The sequence below is a fragment of the Pelodiscus sinensis genome, chromosome 1 (assembly GCF_049634645.1).
Source record: "Pelodiscus sinensis isolate JC-2024 chromosome 1, ASM4963464v1, whole genome shotgun sequence".
NCBI lineage: Eukaryota > Metazoa > Chordata > Testudines > Trionychidae > Pelodiscus > Pelodiscus sinensis.
The window spans coordinates 89,338,588-89,358,450 of NC_134711.1; the positions used below are offsets into that span (position 1 = coordinate 89,338,588).

A 19,863-nucleotide genomic window follows, 5' to 3' on the forward strand; every position below is an offset into this window, starting at 1 on the left:
CTTCTCTTCTCTGGACCTCGCTGCACCTCTGCCCCCTCTAGGCTGGACAGCTGCTGCTGCACTCTACCTGGGGCTGACCGCTCAAGGTTGGTGATGGTTTTCAGGCCACTGGAACCTTCGGGTAGTGCCACATTTGACTGGCCTCCTGGGGAGCCAGGGCAGACTGGCATGAGCATATTTTTCTCCCATGCGTGGTTCCCTTCACTGGCAGCCAATGCTCTGCCAAGGTGCTGGTGCCCTGATGTGGATTTACCATGAAACAAACTCTGCGGTAACACAGGGCCCCGAATGGCAGGGACCCCCAGACATAGGCATGGGAGCTAAGGGTGCGGGGGGGTGCTGCAGCTCCTTCATGTTTTACGCAGGGCACCACCTGCCTGGAGCTCTTTGGGGTTCCAGATGCCGCCCCATGCCCAGGTCCTGAGTGGGGACCCCAAAAATGAAGCTGCATACAGGGTCCCACAGTCCTCTAACTCTGCCACTGCTAGTGCTAATCTATAAGCCTGTAATTGGAATGGCCTCACCCCAATACTCTCAGAGCCTGGAGCTCCTGTGATGTCCCTCCAGCTCCAGACATTTTGGCTGTTTTTCCAGAAGCGCTGTGGCACAGAGAGGTGTCAAGAGCAACTCCCTGCCTACAGCATTTTCTCTCCATGGGAGCATGTCTGAGTCTGTTGAGGCTTTCACATGAAATGCACTTTCCAAAATCTCTGGTCACTGAGCTGGCTTGCGGTAGCTTCACAAACTGTTACCATCCTCTGGAGGTTACATCATGTGCTCTTGTGCTGAAGCTTAAAAAGGGCCCTCACTGCCTCGGACCATAGGCAGCAATGTCTTCCTGACAGCAGGCCTGAGAGAAGTATCAACTGCACTAATCAGCTCAATATGTACACTCTGAAGCCTAATGATGACAGTTTTGAATGTTAACAATGTTGTTAACAATTTCACATCAGAGGCAAGAAGGTAACACTATGAAGGTTTGCACAACCTCCTGCAAGTGGCCTTTCAGTTTGGTATCACAGGTGGACAGAGGTTGGGTTGTTATATAGAAAGCGTGTATTTTTTCCACACTGACATCTGTTTAGCTGACTGGTTTGCCTTGCTTTATGCTCGATAATGCAGAATTCATGCTTCCCTTTCTGGGACTGTATTTGTGACTACATTTCTCTGGTGAAGTGCACACAGATGATTTGACTGGACTGGTGCTAGCTTCTGCAATAATTCAGGGAATAACTTGGATTCTCATCTTGTGAATCTGGGGTCTCTGGAGCAATGTCTACACAGCAGCTTTATTTCAGAATAACTGACTTCTTACTCCGACTCCTGTAACCCTCATTTCACGAGGGCTACGTCTACACTAGCCCCTTTTCCGGAAGGGGCATGTAAATTTCACCAGTCGTCGTAGGGAAATCCGCGGGGGATTTAAATATCCCCCGCGGCATTTAAATAAAAATGTCCGCCGCTTTTTTCCGGCTTTTAAAAAAGCCGGAAAAGAGCGTCTACACTGGCCCCGATCCTCCGGAAAAAGTGCCCTTTTCCGGAGACTCTTATTCCTACTCTGCACACTCAAAGGCCAGACAATAGCCACTGTAGATCAGCAAGTTTGGGGCTCTACTGACTGACCTGTGGCTGGCTCAGAACAGGAGTCTGAGAGATAAACGGTCGTTCCGTCCAATGTTCCCTCTATTTTTTCCATCTGTGGGCAGAATAAATTTTGTTATGTGCACCAAGGTACATGCAGATGTGCATCACCAATAGAACCACATGCTGCCAGCCATGAGTGTTCTGCTCATCACCTGGGCAACACCTGCATCTCTCCTGGGTGGCTGCCCAAGCTCTCATCTTACCGGGAACACAGATTCTGCCCTCCCTCCCCCAAAAGATGGCTTTAAGCAGCTGAGAAATTGCAAAACATCCCTGCCCCCCCTTAATAGTCAAGGACTAATGCAGCTTTAATCTGCCACTTCACCATTTCTAAAAAAAGGGTCTGATCCTGCAACAGCCTCATTCATACAAGGAGCTCTAGCAAAGCCAGAGGGGCTGCTTGCTGAGTGGGGGCTCCTCCCTTTCAGCAGAGGTCGCAGGGGCAGATGGGCTGGGGCATTTGTTGCTTAGAAGGACGCAGGTCTATCGTTTAGCACCAGCTTCCCCCATTCTGTTTGGATCAAAGTGCAGCAGCACTGGCTGGCTCCTGCAACCATCCAGCTGGCACAAAGAAGCCAGTGTCATTGGGTGAGCAAGAAAGGGCAGTTCCTCCAAGTCTGAGGTCTGAGAGGAGGACAGAAAAAGCCACAACTTGCATATCTCCTCCCCGCACAGAAATCCTCCTCTCTTCACCCCACTTCCCTGCCTGCACAGGAAGGAGAGTCACCTCTGCATAGTGGAAAATTCCATCCCCCTCTGCCCAGCACACCGAATGTTTACATTCAAAACAAGTTTCTCTTTCCTGCTTCCCGCTTCTCAGTGGCCCAGGTTTTGCTGCTGAATATACCCAGCACTGCCTCTGCCCCTCTCCCTATACAACGCGGCCCTTTGTTGCTAAATTCAACGAGGAGCAGCATTTTAGCTCGGCCAGTCCCCATGCTGGTTCAAGAACAATAATTTCCTGAGGATCTAGAAGGCATCTTGTCCAGCAAGACAATTAAAACTCTGTACCCAGCCATAAACCAACATGATCCAAGACCCGAGCTACCCTACAATAACAAAACAATGTGCACAGTCCATATCTCTGCAGCAATCAGGCACTAAATAATGAGCTTGCTTCTGCAGCTCTGACTTGCGCAAAGAGCTACAGCTGAGGCAGGGGGACCACTCAGGGGAGGAAGATGTGCAACAAGGGGGCCCACTAGCTGGCCCAGCTTGTGACTGAGGGCCCAAGCCTGTCCTCACTGGGCCCAGATGGAAGCAGTATCAAGCCCTGAGCCAGTGGCATTGCCACCTTTCGATCTGCAGGCCCAGAGGTCGGCGCCGCTGGAGCAGCGAGGTGAGAGTTCTGCGTCGGATGTTGTCTAGCTGGTGATCACATTGTCCATCTCGGCGCACTGTGGTCACCAGAGTGTTCTAATGAGCCCCTCAGAACAGCGCGTTGAGCGCCTGTTAAAAAGACAGCCCCGTGTTTGCGATCCTCACTCTCCTTACAGAACTAGTGGGTGCCCTGAGCAAGGAGCCAGCTCTGAGAGTGGAAGCATCTCCCCTACAGCAAGTGCTTACTCACTCAAACCTAGGATCCAGAGTCTGATCCAGGGCTGATGTTCATTAAGACAGACTAAGGGGCAGCAACAGAAGTAGACCCCGATCCTGCAAACAGATGCACCAGCCCTGCCTCTCAATGTGGGATTCCACTGATTCCATGGACTCCTGCTCCAGAATCCCACTGAAGTCAATGTGATGCCATCACGGCACAGGGGTAAATGCTAATGCATCCATTAACGAAGGTTAGGGGGACTTCAACAGCCTAGACATTTGCAAGTGCAAAATCAGCATTTTCCTTTATGAAAATCACATTTCAACATTTTTCTTACATTTGCTTAAATGCAAATTCTCCACCAACTGCCTAATCCTGAGCCTTGCGCCTGACTGACAGGTGTTTGAGCATCGCAATGGGGTGACCCCTAAAACTCTCTGCAATCGAATGGCCTGTTCTTGAGAGTTGCAGAGAACAAGCAATTCCCACAGGAATCAGAGACTGTCAGTTTCTCAGCAAGTCACTGGCTCAAGGCCCTGGAAGATTTAAAAGGAACAAAATAAAGTGGCAAAGTTATGCTCCTACACTCATGCTAGCCAGTGGGTCCTCACAGAGATTCTATCAGTGACACCACAACATGCCAGAGAAGCTAAAACTCCAGGCATGAAAGAAAGCAGTGGTGCAAAAACAATCCATCCTTCCTCCCAATGCTCTCTGAAAGCACAAACACCACACGTGCACACAGAGAAACAGGCACTTCCTTTAATAAAAAAAGGGGGAGGGGGGAAGGCGCTGCGATTTGAAATGCACAACAGTCAGGACATTCAGAAACCTGTTTCCTGCATCAAATGTCACTCACCATATAACAGTAATTTGTCTATCAACTTAAAAGAAAGCATATACAAATACATAAAAGCATTAAGTCTATAGTAACTCAATTATAGAGAGATATATTTTAGAAATTTTGTCCACCTGTCCGTCTGTCCGTCCATGCGTCCGTTTGTTCAAGAGCATCTAAACGGTAAGAGCTAGGACCATCAAATTTGAGATCTCACCTTAAAGCAAGATGGGGGCTCAGTTGTAGCCAAGACAATGGGCTATGCTCAGAATGCGATTGTTTCACATCAAACAGAAAGGGAGGGGCGTGATAGCAGGGACAGTTATATTGATAAATGACCAACCCTGGGGAGTAGCTACTTGCCAGCAGCATGGCCCCCGCTGTCTTGGGCTTTCCCCAGGGAGCAGCCACTGACCGTGTCGTGCAGCTCTCGCCGCCCTGGTCTGTCCCCTGGAAGAAGTTGGTGGGTGGCCTGTGCAGCCCCTGCTGCTCCCGGACCAGTCCCAGGGAGAAGCCAGCAGGTGACCTGCCTGCCCCCCTGCCTCTGGCCAGCCCCCGGGAGAAGCTGGCGGGAGGCCTGAGCAGGACATCCCAGGTCATTCCCAGGGAGAAGCCAGTGGGCAGGATGGCCCCACTGCTCCTGGACAATGCTGGGTAAGTGTTATAGGATATCTATATCGCATTACTATATATTTTACACACACACACACACACACACACACACACACACACACACACACACACACACACACACACACACCATAACATTTAATCTAGGTGCATTTCAGAGGTAAACCTTAATGCTGGATTAGTATGGACTGGGTATTTATGTATTGTCATTTAATGTCTATATTGGATATTATGTGTTAGTTGCCTACATACACAGAGCGGGGAGAGGAGTGGCGTGGGGGAAGGGAGTCAGTCTAACTCTCACACATATTTTTAATGGCATCATGACATTCAAGACAAGGGGACTGAATTCCACAGCCCTGTCTCTCCCAAAGGCTTTCCCAGTGATTGGACGCATCTGATGAATTGCTGCTCTCCCAAAGGCTGCTCTTCACTTCAGTTTTGCTTCTTTTATCTCCCCCCCCCTTTCCCCTCCGGTTGGCTCTGTGTGAGCATGAGCCACGCTGGGAGAGCAACACAACGCTCCATTCAGCTCTCATTTCAGCAAGGCAAGTAAGCCACACACCCCCACTCCCAGCGGGAGAATTCACAGGGCTGTGGGAGCTGCTGGGTGAACGGATTTCAGTCCCTTTTTCTTTGCCATTCCCATCTTCACTTTCCTCCATTTCCCGTTACCCTAGCTGTGCTTTCCTGAGGAAGGAGCTGCCTTATGCACACGGGGGAAGCCGCTGGGTAAGTTGTTGGGGGCCTGGGCTGGGGGAAAAGGGAGCTGGGTTGCAGAAGGGAGTTCACGCCCCCCCCCTTTACTGCTGTGACAGCAGCAGACTTTCACACATTAAGCCAAAATGATTTCAAGGGTCTTAATGCATCTCCTGGTACTGGCGGTTTGAGCGCCTCACACAAGCTGTATGGTGCCCCCCGCTCAGGAGAGACTTGGGCATTCGGTCGCAAGTCAGGAGGGAGCTGTATTGGCAGAGCTGGGGTAGGTAGAGCCCAGGGCTGGGATAAGCCAGAGGTGCAGCAAAAGAGGATCATAATCCGAGTGTGCAAGAGCGGAGTCTGCAGCAGCTCTGAGGTGAGCTGGCTGGGCTCTGTGGGGCTCAAGGCTGGGATGGTGGGGGCTGTTACAGGGAGGTGGGGGGGCAGTGCCGTGTGGGGGGCCCGGGGCAGGGGATGCTATAGGTGAGGTATGAGGCACAGTAGCAGAGGAGTGTGTGGGACTCCCAGGTGTGGAATGGCTGGGGAGGCTGGGGGGCAGGCCTAGCTGCGCTGTTTGTGGGGGTACAGCATGGACACAGAAGAGCGGTGCACTAATGGGAGCACAGAAGAGTGGATGGAATGCCAGCATGGACCCTAGCTCAGGACACTCATTGTCCTGGGCCCTGTGCACGCTCCGCTCAGCTCCAGCGCCATTTGTGATGGGGCAGCCCTACTACGAGCCATAAACGCTGCCATGTGTTACCCCCCCCCCCCCGGGGTGAGATGTCCCTCACCTCCTCCCTCAGCTTGGGACTCTCCCAGGCCCAGTTTTGCCACTCCACTGACCATTCCTAAAGCCTTTGCTATCACTGCTGCATTCTAGCCACATTCCTGGCAAACGCTAACACAGCCACTCGAAGGCCCCAGCCCAGGGTATGCCACGTCCCCAGCGCCCGGATCATTCACTGTCTCCGGGGGCCTTGGCTGCTTCCTGCCCTGGGTAACGCACGCTAAAACCCCGGCAGGACGCTGGTCCTATGGCTGCTCTGACTGTGATCTCCGGCGAGTCTTAAGCTTTACTTCTCCTCTCTCCAACATCTCTCCAGTGACGTCTGCCTGGCGTTCTCTCACCCTCCATGCCCTTTCTGCTGCCACTGGTCTGTGACACTCATCTCTCTTGGCTCTCCTTCTGCTTTAGCGGCTCTTCCCTCACCCTTTCCCACTTCTCTAGCCCCTGGGTCCTCTCCTCTTCTCCCTGTCTATCCCATTGCTGGGTAGGTGACGGCTCTGTACACCTAGGCCTAGCTGTCACCTGTGTGCAGGTGACTTTCAGATTTACTTTTGTGCTCTGGACCTCTCTCTCTGGGACTCTGCAGCAGCTCCTGTCAGGCAGCTCACAACTCAAATTCAGCATGGCCAAAAAACAAGCTTACAGTCTCCCCATCTAAACATCTTCACTGTCTCCATTCCGGGTCACAGCTGACCAGGCCAGAATCTCTCTCACGATCCTGGCCCATCAACCAGTCCCTTACTAGTCCTGTCACTCCATCCTTCACAAAATTTCAAATGCACCACACTTGCCTTTCTGCCCTGAGGATCCAGTCACTTGTCCCAGCCCCCATCACCTCATCCCTTCTTCTTCAGTTGACCTACCTTAGCCACCCACCCAAAAATGCTTTGCCAAAACCAACTCTCACGCACCTGTTGCTCCGAGCACAACTCCCACTGGGTCACTTCACTGGCTACCCACCACCAAATGCAAACTTCTTGCCTTTGCTCTTAAGCCCTGCCTCTTGGACATGGTCTCCTCCTGCATCTCCCACCTCACTTCCAACCTGCTCCTCCAGGGCAGCCAGCCTCGGCGTTCCTTCCCTGCCTCTCACAAGCACCTCCATCCCCAGGGCTTCTTCCCTGCTGGCCCTCACAACTGGAGCAGCTCTACTCTCCCTTCCCCCCACACAACACATTCACTAAGCCCACCTCCTTTCCCCTCCTCCAAGCCGTTCCTAAGAACCCACCTCTGTCAGGATATCTGTCAGGGGAAACAAGGCGGAAGTAACAAACCAAACACAGAATCAGCTCGGATGAGCCATACAACTGGAGTTGCATCTCCCTTCCAAACTTCCTGTTCTTATAATGGCCAACCTTGGCCTCCTGCCTACCTCCCGTTGTTGCCTCTTTCTGCCCCATCCCTTGCTGTGTCCCCTCCAATGTCGATAGCAAGCTCACTGGAGCAGGATCACACCTTATACTTGTTACGGGGGAAGTACCATGCACATTTGGGGCACTTGAAAATAAAATAAAATAAAATAAATAATAAAAATAAAATAATAATGTTACCCCTCTGTACAGTGAGGTGACACGAGGGAAATGCTTGCCGGGGTAGTGTGAGGTTAAGCTGGTTAGCGTTTGCAAAGCATTCAGCTGTCAGGTGGAAGCTGAGACACAACTGCAGGCCCTTACGAGCAAGGATGCTCCGGAGCAGTGCTATTACTGGCGGGATTCATTCAGATGAGTTACCGCAGTGTCCCACCCTTCTTCCCTTGGGATATATGGCGCCAGGAATGCATGTTGTCACATGGCTCCTGCGGCTGCATTAAGGCCAAGTCTCCCTGCGCCTTTTCAGGCGGCACCAGTGTGGTCCGTTAGCTGCACTGCCTTGGAGGTTCTCACAAGCTGACAGAGGTTGCACCTGCTCAGTTCTTGGGAAATGGAACCTCCCAGGCCAGCCCAAGTGCGGCAGGAGGAGGGACTGGTGATTGAGCAGCGGTTTCTCTACCTGATTTGGTAAAATGTGTGAGCAGGTACTTAGAGCAGAACCAGAGTGGGTCATTCCATGCTTCAAAGTAGGCCCCGACCTAAGTAACCCAAACGTCCTGCTGCACTGTCTCTTGGTCACACTGTCCCTTTTCCAGTCTCTCACACTGGACTGTAGCGTTGCAATGCACCATGGAACAGCTGCCAAGCCCCATCTAAATGCTTCAGAGGGGTGGCCGAGTTAGGGTATGTCTATACTGCCCCCCTAGTTCGAACTAGCGGGGTAATGTAGTCATACGGAGTTGCAAATGAAGCCCGGGATTTGAATTTCCCGGGCTTCATTTGCATGAAGCCGGCCGGCGCCATTTTTAAACAAGGTGTACAGCTAGTTCGCATTAGGAAGCCTAATCCGAACTAGCTAGTCCGTGCCGCGTGTAGCCGCGCAGCACACAGTCCGAACTAGCCGGCATTTAAAAATGGCGCCGGCCGGCTTCATGCAAATGAAGCCCGGGAAATTCAAATCCCGGGCTTCATTTGCAACTCCGTATGACTACATTACCCCCCCTAGTTCGAACTAGGGGGGTAGTGTAGACATACCCTTAGTCTGTACAGGATAAACTTAAAAAACAACAAATAGTCTGGAAGCACTTAATGCTCACCCTAATCCCCAGGGACGCGGCCTGCCAAGCACTCAGGGGCCGTGGGGAGAAGCGCTGTGAAAACACACATCTGTGTCTGACTGTGGCTCCTCTTCCCTCTCTCTCACCTGTAGCTGGTTCCCAAGATGTGGGGTTCTCTGAGCCTCCTTCTGGTGTCAGCTCTCTTCCCCGCCAGGAGAGCGGCTGCAGAGCGCTGCCCACGGATCTGCATCTGCGATAACATCAAGCGCCACGTCATGTGTCTGAACAAGAACCTCACAGATGTGCCCATCACCATCCCCCAGGTCAGTCACTGGGGACGGGAGCAAACCCTGCACAAACAGCCCCCCCAGCATTTGCCACTGCTGCCACCGCCATCAGTGCATGTCACACCACTCCTCACCCCGTGGGGCGCCTGTGCCACACAGGCTGCGATAGGAGAGGGGAGAGGCAGTGGAACAGGACGCAGATGGCAGGTGTGGTTTGCTTGGGCAGAAGTTTGGGTTTCCAAAAAATGTATGCAAGTAACCCTTTAATGCCGTTGATGTGAAAATTGGGGGGGGGGGAGGGAGGCTTTGATCCACAGACAGGACAGGTTGCAAGATGAGCTGGTCTGCTCAGGGTCAGCCAGGGCAGAGGACAGACTTTGTCCACCTCTGTGGGAGGGTGGGATTGGGAGGAGGCTCCAGTTCCCCAAAGGGGTGGAGCCTTGAGTGGAAGGCGGTGGGGCTAGCCTCCCTCAGCTGGCCCTTCAGTGCTACCAGGCTCACACTGCCTGGGGCTCTGGCGGTGATTTAAAGGGGCCAGGGCTCTGGCCACTAGCACTGCCAAGGTAACAGCATCTGAGAGCCCTAGGCCCTTTTAACTCTCTGGGCCCCGGGGCATATGCCCCCCACCAGTGTCCCTGGGGTCAGCTCTTCTACCAACTCCCAACAGAAAAATCACTCTTTTGATCAAGACCAAAAGCCTCAGTTACAGTATTTTCTGCAAGACCCCCAGTCAGGCCATGCTGAGGTTGTGATTGTTACAGATCGTAAGCAAAAGCAAAGTCAGGCAGTGATGTAATCAGTGAAAACCCAGATGGCTGCAGGAAGGTGATGTTGGTGACTCCGTAGCAGGCGCTTTCCCTGCCCAATCACTCCTACACTAAGGCTCATGCACAATGCTAGTGCTTGCTGCCCGGCCGGAGGCCTGGCTCAGCAGGAAGGAACACCCTCCATCAAGATCCCAACACAACTTCCTGCAGCAGACTGGAGGTCCTCTGGGTGGTGTCTTGGCCAAGGATGGATCAGGCATGAGCCTGCCTGTGAGATCTGGTAAGATCCTGGTGATAGCAGCTGCAGCAAGGACTAGGTCACTAGGTTGGGAGAGGTTGTGGGTTCCATCCTCAGTAACTGATGCTTGTGTAATTGACAGGTCACCCAAAAACTGGATCTCCGGGGCAACAACATAAAAGTCATCCCTGGGGGAGCTTTCCTCCCTATCCCATACCTCACCCACTTGAACCTGCAGCGATGCAACCTGGAGAGTATTGAGGAAGGGGCTTTCAGGGGACTAGGAAGACTGATCTACCTCAACCTGGCTTCCAACAATATAGCCTTCATCTACCAGGAGTCCTTGGATGGTCTCTCTTCTCTTCAGCAGCTCATCCTGGAGAAGAACCGCCTAGAAGAGATAAAACCAGGGGCTTTCAGCCAACTGGGTTTCCTCAACTTCCTCAACCTTGGTGAGAACTTCCTGGTCTACCTGCCGGATATGGTCTTCCAGGGGCTGCAGCTGATCAAGTGGCTCCGCCTGTCCCATAATGCACTTCATGTCATAGCCACTGAGGCCTTTGCTGGGTTGCCTGCCTTGAGGAGGTTGAGCCTGGACTACAACGAATTGCAGTCCTTGCCCACAGAGGCCCTGTCGAGGCTGTCAGGTACCACCCGGCTGGATCTGGGACACAACCCTATCACCTATATCAGCGAGGAGGCCATTGAGATGGCTTCATTAAAGCAGCTGTTCTTGGACAACATGGCCCTCCAGGATGTGTCGCACAAAGCCTTTGTGAAGAGCCCCCTGCTGCATACACTTGACCTCCACAACAACCAGCTGCAGGTGCTGCAGCCGCTGACAGAAACCACCCACCTGAAGAAAATCAACTTAACAGGGAACCCGGTGGTTTGCTCGTGCTACATGCGGCCCTTCAAGGAGTGGATGGAGAAAGCGAGGGTCCAGGCTGATGTGCCATGTGCCAGTCCGGATGCCTTCAGGGGTGAGCAGCTGGAGTTGCTGAGGTCCGTTGATATGAAATGTGGGGGCCCTGCCCTGGAAGCAGAGCCACTCCCCAGCCCAGCTGCTCCCAGGAGGAAGCCCGAGGGAGATGCTAAGACAAAGTGTCCAGAAGGCTGCACCTGCTCCCCTGATTTCCAGCACAGCAACTGTGAGAACCGAGGTCTCCGGAAGATCCCCAGGGGGTTCCCTACCAACACCCAGCTCCTGGACCTGCGCCGAAATGAGTTCCACTCCATATCCAAGGGATCCTTCCCCAGCTTGAAGAAGCTGGTCTCACTACACCTGCAAAGCTGCAAGATCATGGAGCTGCAGCCGGGTGCCTTCCAGGGCTTACAGAAGCTGGTCTACCTCTACCTCTCCAACAACAACATCACTGCCATAGACAAGGCTGTCTTTGACGGGGCCCCCCAGCTCAGCTATCTGTACCTGGACCACAATGGGTTCACTCGGGTGCCCAGAGGGGCCTTCAGCCTCCTACCCAACCTCTTCTCCCTCCACTTACAGCATAACTCCATCCGCCAGCTGTCAGACAGCGACCTAGCTGGGGCAGGGCAGCTCCGCTGGGTCTACCTGAGTGGGAACCGCATCACTCGTGTGTCCCCCAGGGCCCTGAGCCCGGCCAAGATGCTAGAGAAGCTGCACCTGGACGAGAACCTGTTGCAGGAAGTGCCCACCGGGTCCCTCCGGGGTTTGCCTGCTCTTAGTGAGCTGAAACTATCCAAGAATCCCATCAAGTGTATTGGGGATGGAGCCTTTCTCCCAGCGGCCAAGTCCCTGCAGCACCTGTATCTGGATAGCCTGGGGCTGGAACAGGTGAGAGGGCGGGAGCTGGGCAAGCACCCCCAGTGGGGGAAGCTGAATCCTGCTACACAAGTTACCGTTCAATCGCCTCTCTTCTCTGCTCCCGCTGCAACACGTTCTAGGGCTGTGTCTGGGCCAGACGAAGGGGCTTCCCCACCAAGGGAATGGCCCCAGCACTGGGGCCTGCAACACTTCCCTGGGGACATGATTGCTCAGCCTGAGACTTCACTTGAGGGAAAAGCTTCCCCATGGCCTGAACTGCACCTTTGTTCAGTTTCAGCCTGTTACTCCCAGTGAGAACGGCCCCCGGGCCTGCCCTAAACAGTCCCTCTCTCGCCCTCCTTTCACAGGGCCCAGACCCTCTCTGTGGCATTGCTCAGCCAGGTTCCAGGCTCTTCATGCCTTGATCCAAAGCCAAATGACAGTCAATAGAGACTCCTGTTGTTTTCAGTGCTCTGTGGATCCTGCCCTAAGCTCCTGCCCCTGCCCCAAATCATTGATGCTTTTTTGGTCCAATTTGTCAGTATTTCTTGTCCTGTGGAGACCTACTCGGAGGGGTTCTCCTCTCCTGCCCACCTGTTTCTCTTCTCTCAAGCATCTTTTGGCTGGATGAGGATCAAATCACCATCATCCAGCCAAAAGCCAACGCTCCTTTCTCTGCTCACAAGGCCACATCTGGGGCCTCCCATGCTGCTTTCCCAGCCCCGGGGAAGGAGATCACCAATCCTGGGAGCAGGGCAATTGCCTGGCCAGTCAATGAACTGATCCGTGTTACTTTCAAAACCCAGAACCAGGCCAGTGCAGAGCCCAGAGTTTCTCTTGTTTGCAGAGAAGAGAGCAGAACGCGCCTCTGCCGAATGCTCCCTGCCTTTTCAGTGGAAGTTTAAGCACATTATGGAGGCCCCAAAATGCCACCCAAATGAGTTATGTGAATTAAAGGGGTCGCCTCAATTTTTCATAGCCTGGAACCCTTGTTCAGCTGCTTGTACCTGAGTCTTTTTTCCCTTCTGGGATGGTTTCCACAGCCCCTCAAAGACAGCGCTGCAGGCATTGCATTGGTGGTTACTGAGGTGCCTGGAAGCTGGAGAGCACCTTGGGCATTAGGGACCGACAAAAATGGCAAACTCAACAAAGTGGAGATGGGAAAGTGGAGAGGGCTGACAAGTCCTGCCTGAGAGCAAGTTAAAATGGGCCATTGGCTCCACAAAGTCTTGCAAGTGGAAACCCTTTAACTCTACGGCTCTGATCCAACTAGGCACTTACAACTTGAGTAGTGACCTTGAAAGCGACACAACTTAAAGTTAAGCACTTGCTCAAGAGCTTTGGACTGGGGCCTGTTTAAGATGACAGTCAGCTCGCCAGGCACTGAAAAAGTCCCTACAACTGGCTCATTTCAGTGCCTTGGCTCATTTCAGTGCCTTGCCATTGTTAGAAGACGACTTGCAGGAATGAAAAAAGCTATCCTAAGTGCAAGGCATCCAGTTGCCAGAAAGAACAAAACATCAAATTGAAAACGGGTGTGCAATACAGTTATTGACAATCCCACACCTATTTGTCTACTGCCTTACATCTAGCCTGCATGTTCAAATGCAGAACAGGTAAGGGCCCCTGCTGCAAAGCGCTTAATGTCCAGGGGAAAAAAAAATCAAAAGTAAGTAGTAAGCTGCCAACTTGAGTTTGACGTAGGTTCAGACATACAGGGTGTGTCTAGACTACAGGGTTTTGTCGATAAAAGTGGACTTTTGTTGACAAAACTATACTTGCATCTGCACTACCGCCAAGTTCTGTCGACATAACTCAGCAGTTTTGTCGACGGCAGTAAACCTCATTCTATGAGGAATAACGCCTTTTGTCAATAGTTCTGTCGACAGAAGGCGTTATTGCAACTACACTGTCCTGTGTCTACACTCCCATGTCGACAAAGCGGCTTGCTTTGTCAACAGAACTGGATGTAGTCTAGATGCTTTTTGTCGACAGAAGCTTTGTCAACAGTATCTGTCAACAAAGCCTCTGTCGACAAAAGCCAGTAGTCTAGACGTACCCACACAGTGCAACATTTCAGTAGGTCAAGCATATCCAGGCTGTCAGAGCCATCAAAAGGAGTTACCATTTAACACTAAAGAGTCAGTACCACAATTACATTGACCAACAGAGAACTCTCTTTACGCAGTAACTTCTCTTACATTGAGCTCCTGCACTTCCTTTGTCTCAAATTATGTCATCCAACTGAACTTCCTGCAGGGAAGTATTGTTACAAAGTGACAGTAGCACCAGCCTCATTCACAGTGGAGTCAGAAACCAATGTGAGCTAATGAGCCCCCACACGCAATCAGAAAGGGCATGCACATTCTTAACTCCCTATTCAAATCATCGACTTGTCATTTTCCTTTGCTTTAACAGCCCCGTCTCATCATTTGCAGGTTTCCGCAAGGGCCTTTGTTGGCCTGGGTCCTAGGCTGAAGAGTCTGTACCTGGAGAACAACAAAATAAATAACGTGCCGGACTTGCGCAGCTTCACAGGGCTGGAGGTCATCAACCTGAGAGACATCCCTTTCCACTGCAACTGCCAGCTCCTCCCACTGCGCAGGTGAGCCACGGCTATACTCCAGCAGCCTGGCTGGGGCACAGTGATAGGCGGCTGAGGCGTTCTGCTCAGTTCCTGCTGGGAAGGTTTGTACCACTGAAAATATCATCCCAATGGGCACCGATTTACGCTCTTCCTGCCAGTTTTACCAGGGAGGCTACAGAAATTGAGCTACCATCTCAGCCCAGGTCCTCAAAGGCCTTTAGGTGTCTAATCCATAGAAATGTTGAAATCAATGGGAGGTTCTGGGCCCTGCTGCCTAGAGGAGAGCTCTCCACAGTAGGACTGAGGCATAGGGGCACATGAGGGTGAAGTGGAAGAGCATAGGCGCTGGCAAATCAGAAGAGACCATAGGTCCTCTGGTTGCCTGTCTCACCCAATTCCCAATACTCCATGCTTCCAAGGGAGGTGTAAAAGCCACATGATCCACTTCATCGTGCTGGCACCTGCCACATACTTCTTCAAGACCTCAGCAGCTCATCACAATATGCCCTGAAGTGTGAGGGTTGGGAATCTTTGAAATACACCCTGGCTTGGGTGACTGCAGCTACTATTCTGACTAAGGATAGTTGACTATCCAATGAGCAAATGCTTATCGGATAGTCAAGTTGACTAGTCAATTCCCCGCCTCCCCTTTGCTTGCTGCCTCTATCAGCAGCAGCAAAGGGAGGGGGAAGACAGGGTACTTCAAAGTGGCAGTGCTTCACAGAGCCATCTCCTTTCCTGGGCTCAGCTGTGTGGTGCTGTCCCTTTGAAATGCCACTTCGGCGTTTCAAAGCAGCAGCGCTGTGTGGAGCCTGGGGTCAGTGGGGGATTCCGAGTCCCCCACTGATCCCAGGCTCCATGCGGGTGCTTCTACTATGAAATGCACAAGAGCCCCCACCGGGCTGCACATGGAGTTCCACACCAGGGGCTCTTGTACTTTTCAAAGGAGGAATGCGAAAGAGCCTATTGACTAGTCCAGGGTTTCCCAATTTTATTTGGCCAAGCAACCCTTTTCAGCGTTCCAGAATTTCAAGGAACCCCTAGGTTTGTCAAGCAAAAAAAAAAAAACCCCAAATGAGCTGCCCACCCCCGCTGGTTCCCTGCACCTTCCCCAAAACCATCCCTCACAATCCAAGGGAGTGCAGCACCAGTTCCCAGCTGAGCTGCCCATCTGTTCCGTATGCCCTCCCTCATCCACCTCAGCCCAGCTGAGCCCAGCACTGGTTCCCTGCATGCCTCCCCCACAGCACAGCTGAGCCCCGTTTCCCTGCACCTCCCCCAAACCCTGCAAACCTGCTGAGCCAAGCTCCGATTCCCTGCCCCTCCCTCCCCTTGAGTCTATCCCCAGTTCCTGGCACCTCCTTCTTCCTGCAGCCAAACTGAGCTCTGAGCTCCACACACACACCCCCAACCCACAGCCCAGCCCAGCTCCCTGGACCTCCCCACGCTGCAACCCAGCTGAGCTCAATTTCCCTGCACCTTCCCCCCGAACCATGCAGACATGCTGAGCCAGCTCTGATTCCCTGCCCCAGCCTCCCTCCCTCCTTCCCATTGGCTGTGTCTACACTGGCGTGATCTTGCGCCAAAGTGGCCGCTCTTGCGCAAAAACTTGCGTCCTGTCTACACTGGCCGTGTGTTCTTGCGCAAGTAAACTGACGTTCAAATGTATGAAATGAGGGCTTCTTCCGCAAGAACTACGATGCTTCTGCTCAGGAATAAGCCCTTTTGCGCAACTGTTCTTGCGCAAGAAGCCAGTGTAGACAGGCAACATGAATTTCTTGTGCAAGAAAGCCCTATGGCTAAAATGGCCATTGGCACTTTCTTGGGCAAGAGAGCATCCACACTGCCATAGATTCTCTTGTGCAAAAGCACAGCTTGCACATGGCAGTGTGGACGTGTTCTTGCGCAGGATGTTCTTGCACAAGAAACCGCCAGTGTAGACACAGCCTAAGAGTTTCCTCGCATGAGCAAAATGAATTTTGTGTTGTGCACCAGTACTGAGTTCACGTGGCTTGTTTGGATGTGCCACTGTGGCACCCAAGTTATTAATAAGTATTTTTAAACCTTTACCTTTTCCCTCTGCTGCCATGTCTCCTCCCCTTGCTCCATCAGCTCCCCTGGTGCCTGCTGCCTCCCAACTCCTCACCTTCCTCTGCTGTCCTGACTCCTGCCATTCTCGCTGCCCTTAGCCTTCCTGCAACCTGCCCCCCTCCACCAGCCCTTCCCTCCTCCCTGTGCCCACTCCTCCAGTAGCCCCACTCTGATCATGTGAGCTACCCCTCCTCATCCCCTCTTCTAACACCTTCCTCTACAAACCTGCCCTGCCTCTCTCCTCTGGTGCTGGTCCCTCCCCTGCAGATATCTGCCCTTCTGCTTCACCCCTAGAATTCCCTGGCACTTGCACCTTCTCTTACTCCTGCACCTTTCTGTTGCATCCCTTTTCCCTCACTGCCCCTACCCCCTTTACCCTCTTTTTCCCTGATACCCACCCTCTCACCACCCTCTGCCCCTGTTTCCCTCATGCCTCTGTGTCCTCACACATGACTTGCTCCATCCTGGCCTTCCTCATGCCCACCCCTTCTTTCAAGCCTTCTCCCAGCACCTCCCCTCCTGCCTTTTTCCTCATTGTCTGCACTTGGCCCCCCTGGCATTTGTCTCTCCTCTACCCTGTCCTTTTGGTGTCTTCCCCTTTCTTCCCCCTCTCCCCTCCCCCTCCGCACAAGTCCCTTCTTCTCCCAGCCCTTCCCCTTCCCCTCCGCACAAGCCCCTTCCTCTCCCAGCCCTTCCCCTTCCCCTTCCCCTACCTTCTGCCTTCTACTTTGTGGGGCTGGAATCTGCACTCCGTCCCTGGACTCTGAACCCGCAATTCAGCCATGTGGCACAACACAGCATCCAGGAGTTTTAAAATCCTGGGCTGTGATGTTATGTCACGCCCGGGCATCTCCCGCCCACCCGTTTGAGCACGTTGCGCAGGCAGCAGCAGCCAACAAAGGGGAGCTCAGTGAAGGTTGTGCATGGCAGGGATGGGACAGGTCCGGAGATGGGGGAGAGACGCTCTGGGACCAGGGTGGGAGGACGCGCGGTGGAGGGGGGGGCCGTTCCAGCTCCAAATATTGGTGGAGCATGGGCACCATGAGCCCATACAACTCGCCGCCCATACCTCTGCTGGCTCTCTCTTTCAGAGGGTGCGGGGGAGTGCTGGCTCCTCACGGAACCCCAGGGCTCCCCGGAGCACCAATTGGGAAACACTGGACTAGTCGATGGAAATTCCATCAACTACTCGACTAGTAAATTACTCGCTATTTAACATCCTTAATTCTTACTCTATCCAACTGCACTTCTCGGGTATTGTTACAACTTTCCAAACTGTTTGCACATGTGGGGAGGCTGAAGTGCCCTCCCTGAGCTGTCCCCATTCCAGGGGTACCCAGAGGGAGTCACCCGTCAGGGCTGCCAAGCCAGCCGAGACTCCCTTGGCATTAGTTAAGGAAGAGCAAATGCACTGGTTTGCCAGCACAGCCTTTTTTGCCAGTAATCGGCCAAATCTACCGGGAGCTGTTCTCATTCCCCTTCCTCTGTCTTTTACCCTGTTTCAGGTGGATCGACAAACTGAACCTGCGTGTGGGAGCCACCTGTGGGTCCCCAGCAGAAGTCCGTGGGCAGAAGGTGAAGCTTTCTGCTGCCTTCCAAAGCTGCCCAGGCTGGCGTACGGAGAAAGCCAGCAGGGCCCGTCCAAACATGGTCAAGGCCAAAATCAAAGCAGACAGCAGCCCCAGCAAGACAAAGAGGTCAAGAAAAGCACAAGGCAGAGGCACCAAGAGGAGCAAAGCATAAGAGGGAGAGGCCTTGCAGCAGCTGCTGGAGGGTCTATCAGCAGCGTGTGGCTGTGGAGGCACCTGACCAGCTACTAGGAAGCAGCTTAGTGAGAAAAGCTTTAATGGGCTTTTGTCCACATTGCGGTGATACTCACATTGCACAGGGGAAAGGAGCAGGCCTGAGCTGTGGGCTTCTGGCTGGCAAGGAAGTATGTGTGCAGTGTGCGCTGCAGGGGGAGGGAATTCAAAGAGGGAATTGCCTTGAGGGGGAAAAGTAGATGTGAAAATCACATGGTGCTTTTCACAAGGGAGCATCCCTCCCTCCTCCAGCTCAGTTGTGCCAAGTTGTAGCTTGAACAACTCTATTTTGCCTCTCTACATTCCTCTTGCAGTCTCAGTGGAACGTGTTATTGTGCTCTTCCTGCCCTAAAGCGTGGTATGATGCTGCTGAGCGTTGTTTCACTCCAGAGGCAGCAGATATTTAACATGTGGCGGGCAGCAAGGAGGATCTGCTGTTCACAGACAGGGTTTCATGTCCTCTGATTCAGCCGCCAGCCATTTGCCATGGAATCTAACCCTGGCTGGAGCACTGGAACTTTCAGTCAAAAGCGATACACTGCCAGCCCGCCTGGCTGAACGGACAACAGTGGAAACTCAAACCAAGCGTAACACATGCAGCATTGCCTTCGTCTGCAGCAATCCTGAAACAAAAGCTTGGAGGGATGAAACACCCCATCTCTCTCAATGGCGTGTCAGGTCTCAAACATCAAAGTGACAACTGACATGCTAGCATTGCTAACTATTCAACTGCTAATGGTTTCAGAAGACAAGGCCAGCAAATGTACGTTTCCCATTGGCAGTGGCAAGACACGAAGACATCCCCTCCTTATCGCCAAGATGACTGCTGGAAACAACTAAGACTCAATAGGGGAAAGGATCAGGCCCAAGCTAAGAGGCTGTCTAGCTTGTGAGAAATGATTAAAAGTACGGTAACAAATTTCTTGGGAGTATTAAGCTTAGCTGGTGTGTTTTATTTAGCTAGTAACTTACTTTGAGCTTCTGTTATCATTCGCAATGACTTAAATCCTACTTTTTATACTTAATAAAATCACTTGTTAATAAAGCCAGCGTACTTGTTACCTGGGAGGGGGAACAACAGCTGTGCACGTCTCTCTTTCCTTGATGTAGGGGACAAACAACTTGTGAACTTGCTCTGGGTAAAACTTTCAGGCAGAGTGAGACGGATTTATCTGGGGTTCTTGTCCCATTGGGGCTATGAACCTTGATGCTGTGTCAAGTCCCTGTGACTGAGCCTTCCCAGAGCTGAGCTGCTCTGTGTCTGTGTCGCTCTGCTGTGGGCTGTGACCCCAACTCCGTGTCATCGCTGGGGAAGACCAGAGGTTCTGGCTCAGCAGCACAAGATGAAGGGATGCCCAGAGAGCAGGTAGGTGGGCTCAGCGGTATGATTAGTCCATCAGGTGACAATCTCACTGGCTGGTGCGTGGCTATGTAGAGCGAGCTGGCAATGCACTCCCGGCTCTATTGCCGATGTGATTAGCTAAGTGCTGTTTGCTCTTGGGGGCATTCTGCACCAAAATTAAAAATTCTGCACACATTTTAAATGCCTGCAAATGTTGTCAAAATAACACTCCACA

General features: G+C 52.6%; 1 protein-coding gene across 1 annotated transcript; it reads left to right on the forward strand.

Annotated features, from left to right (window-relative positions):
- Nucleotides 1-5,108: 5,108 nt before the first annotated feature.
- Nucleotides 5,109-19,352, forward strand: CHADL (chondroadherin like). Its single transcript, XM_075936324.1, has 5 exons — nucleotides 5,109-5,384; nucleotides 8,881-9,051; nucleotides 10,163-11,836; nucleotides 14,245-14,411; nucleotides 17,990-19,352. The coding sequence occupies exons 2-5, from the start codon at nucleotides 8,893-8,895 to the stop codon at nucleotides 18,225-18,227; spliced, it is 2,238 nt and encodes a 745-aa protein (XP_075792439.1). The 5' UTR covers nucleotides 5,109-5,384; nucleotides 8,881-8,892; the 3' UTR covers nucleotides 18,228-19,352.
- Nucleotides 19,353-19,863: the final 511 nt, after the last annotated feature.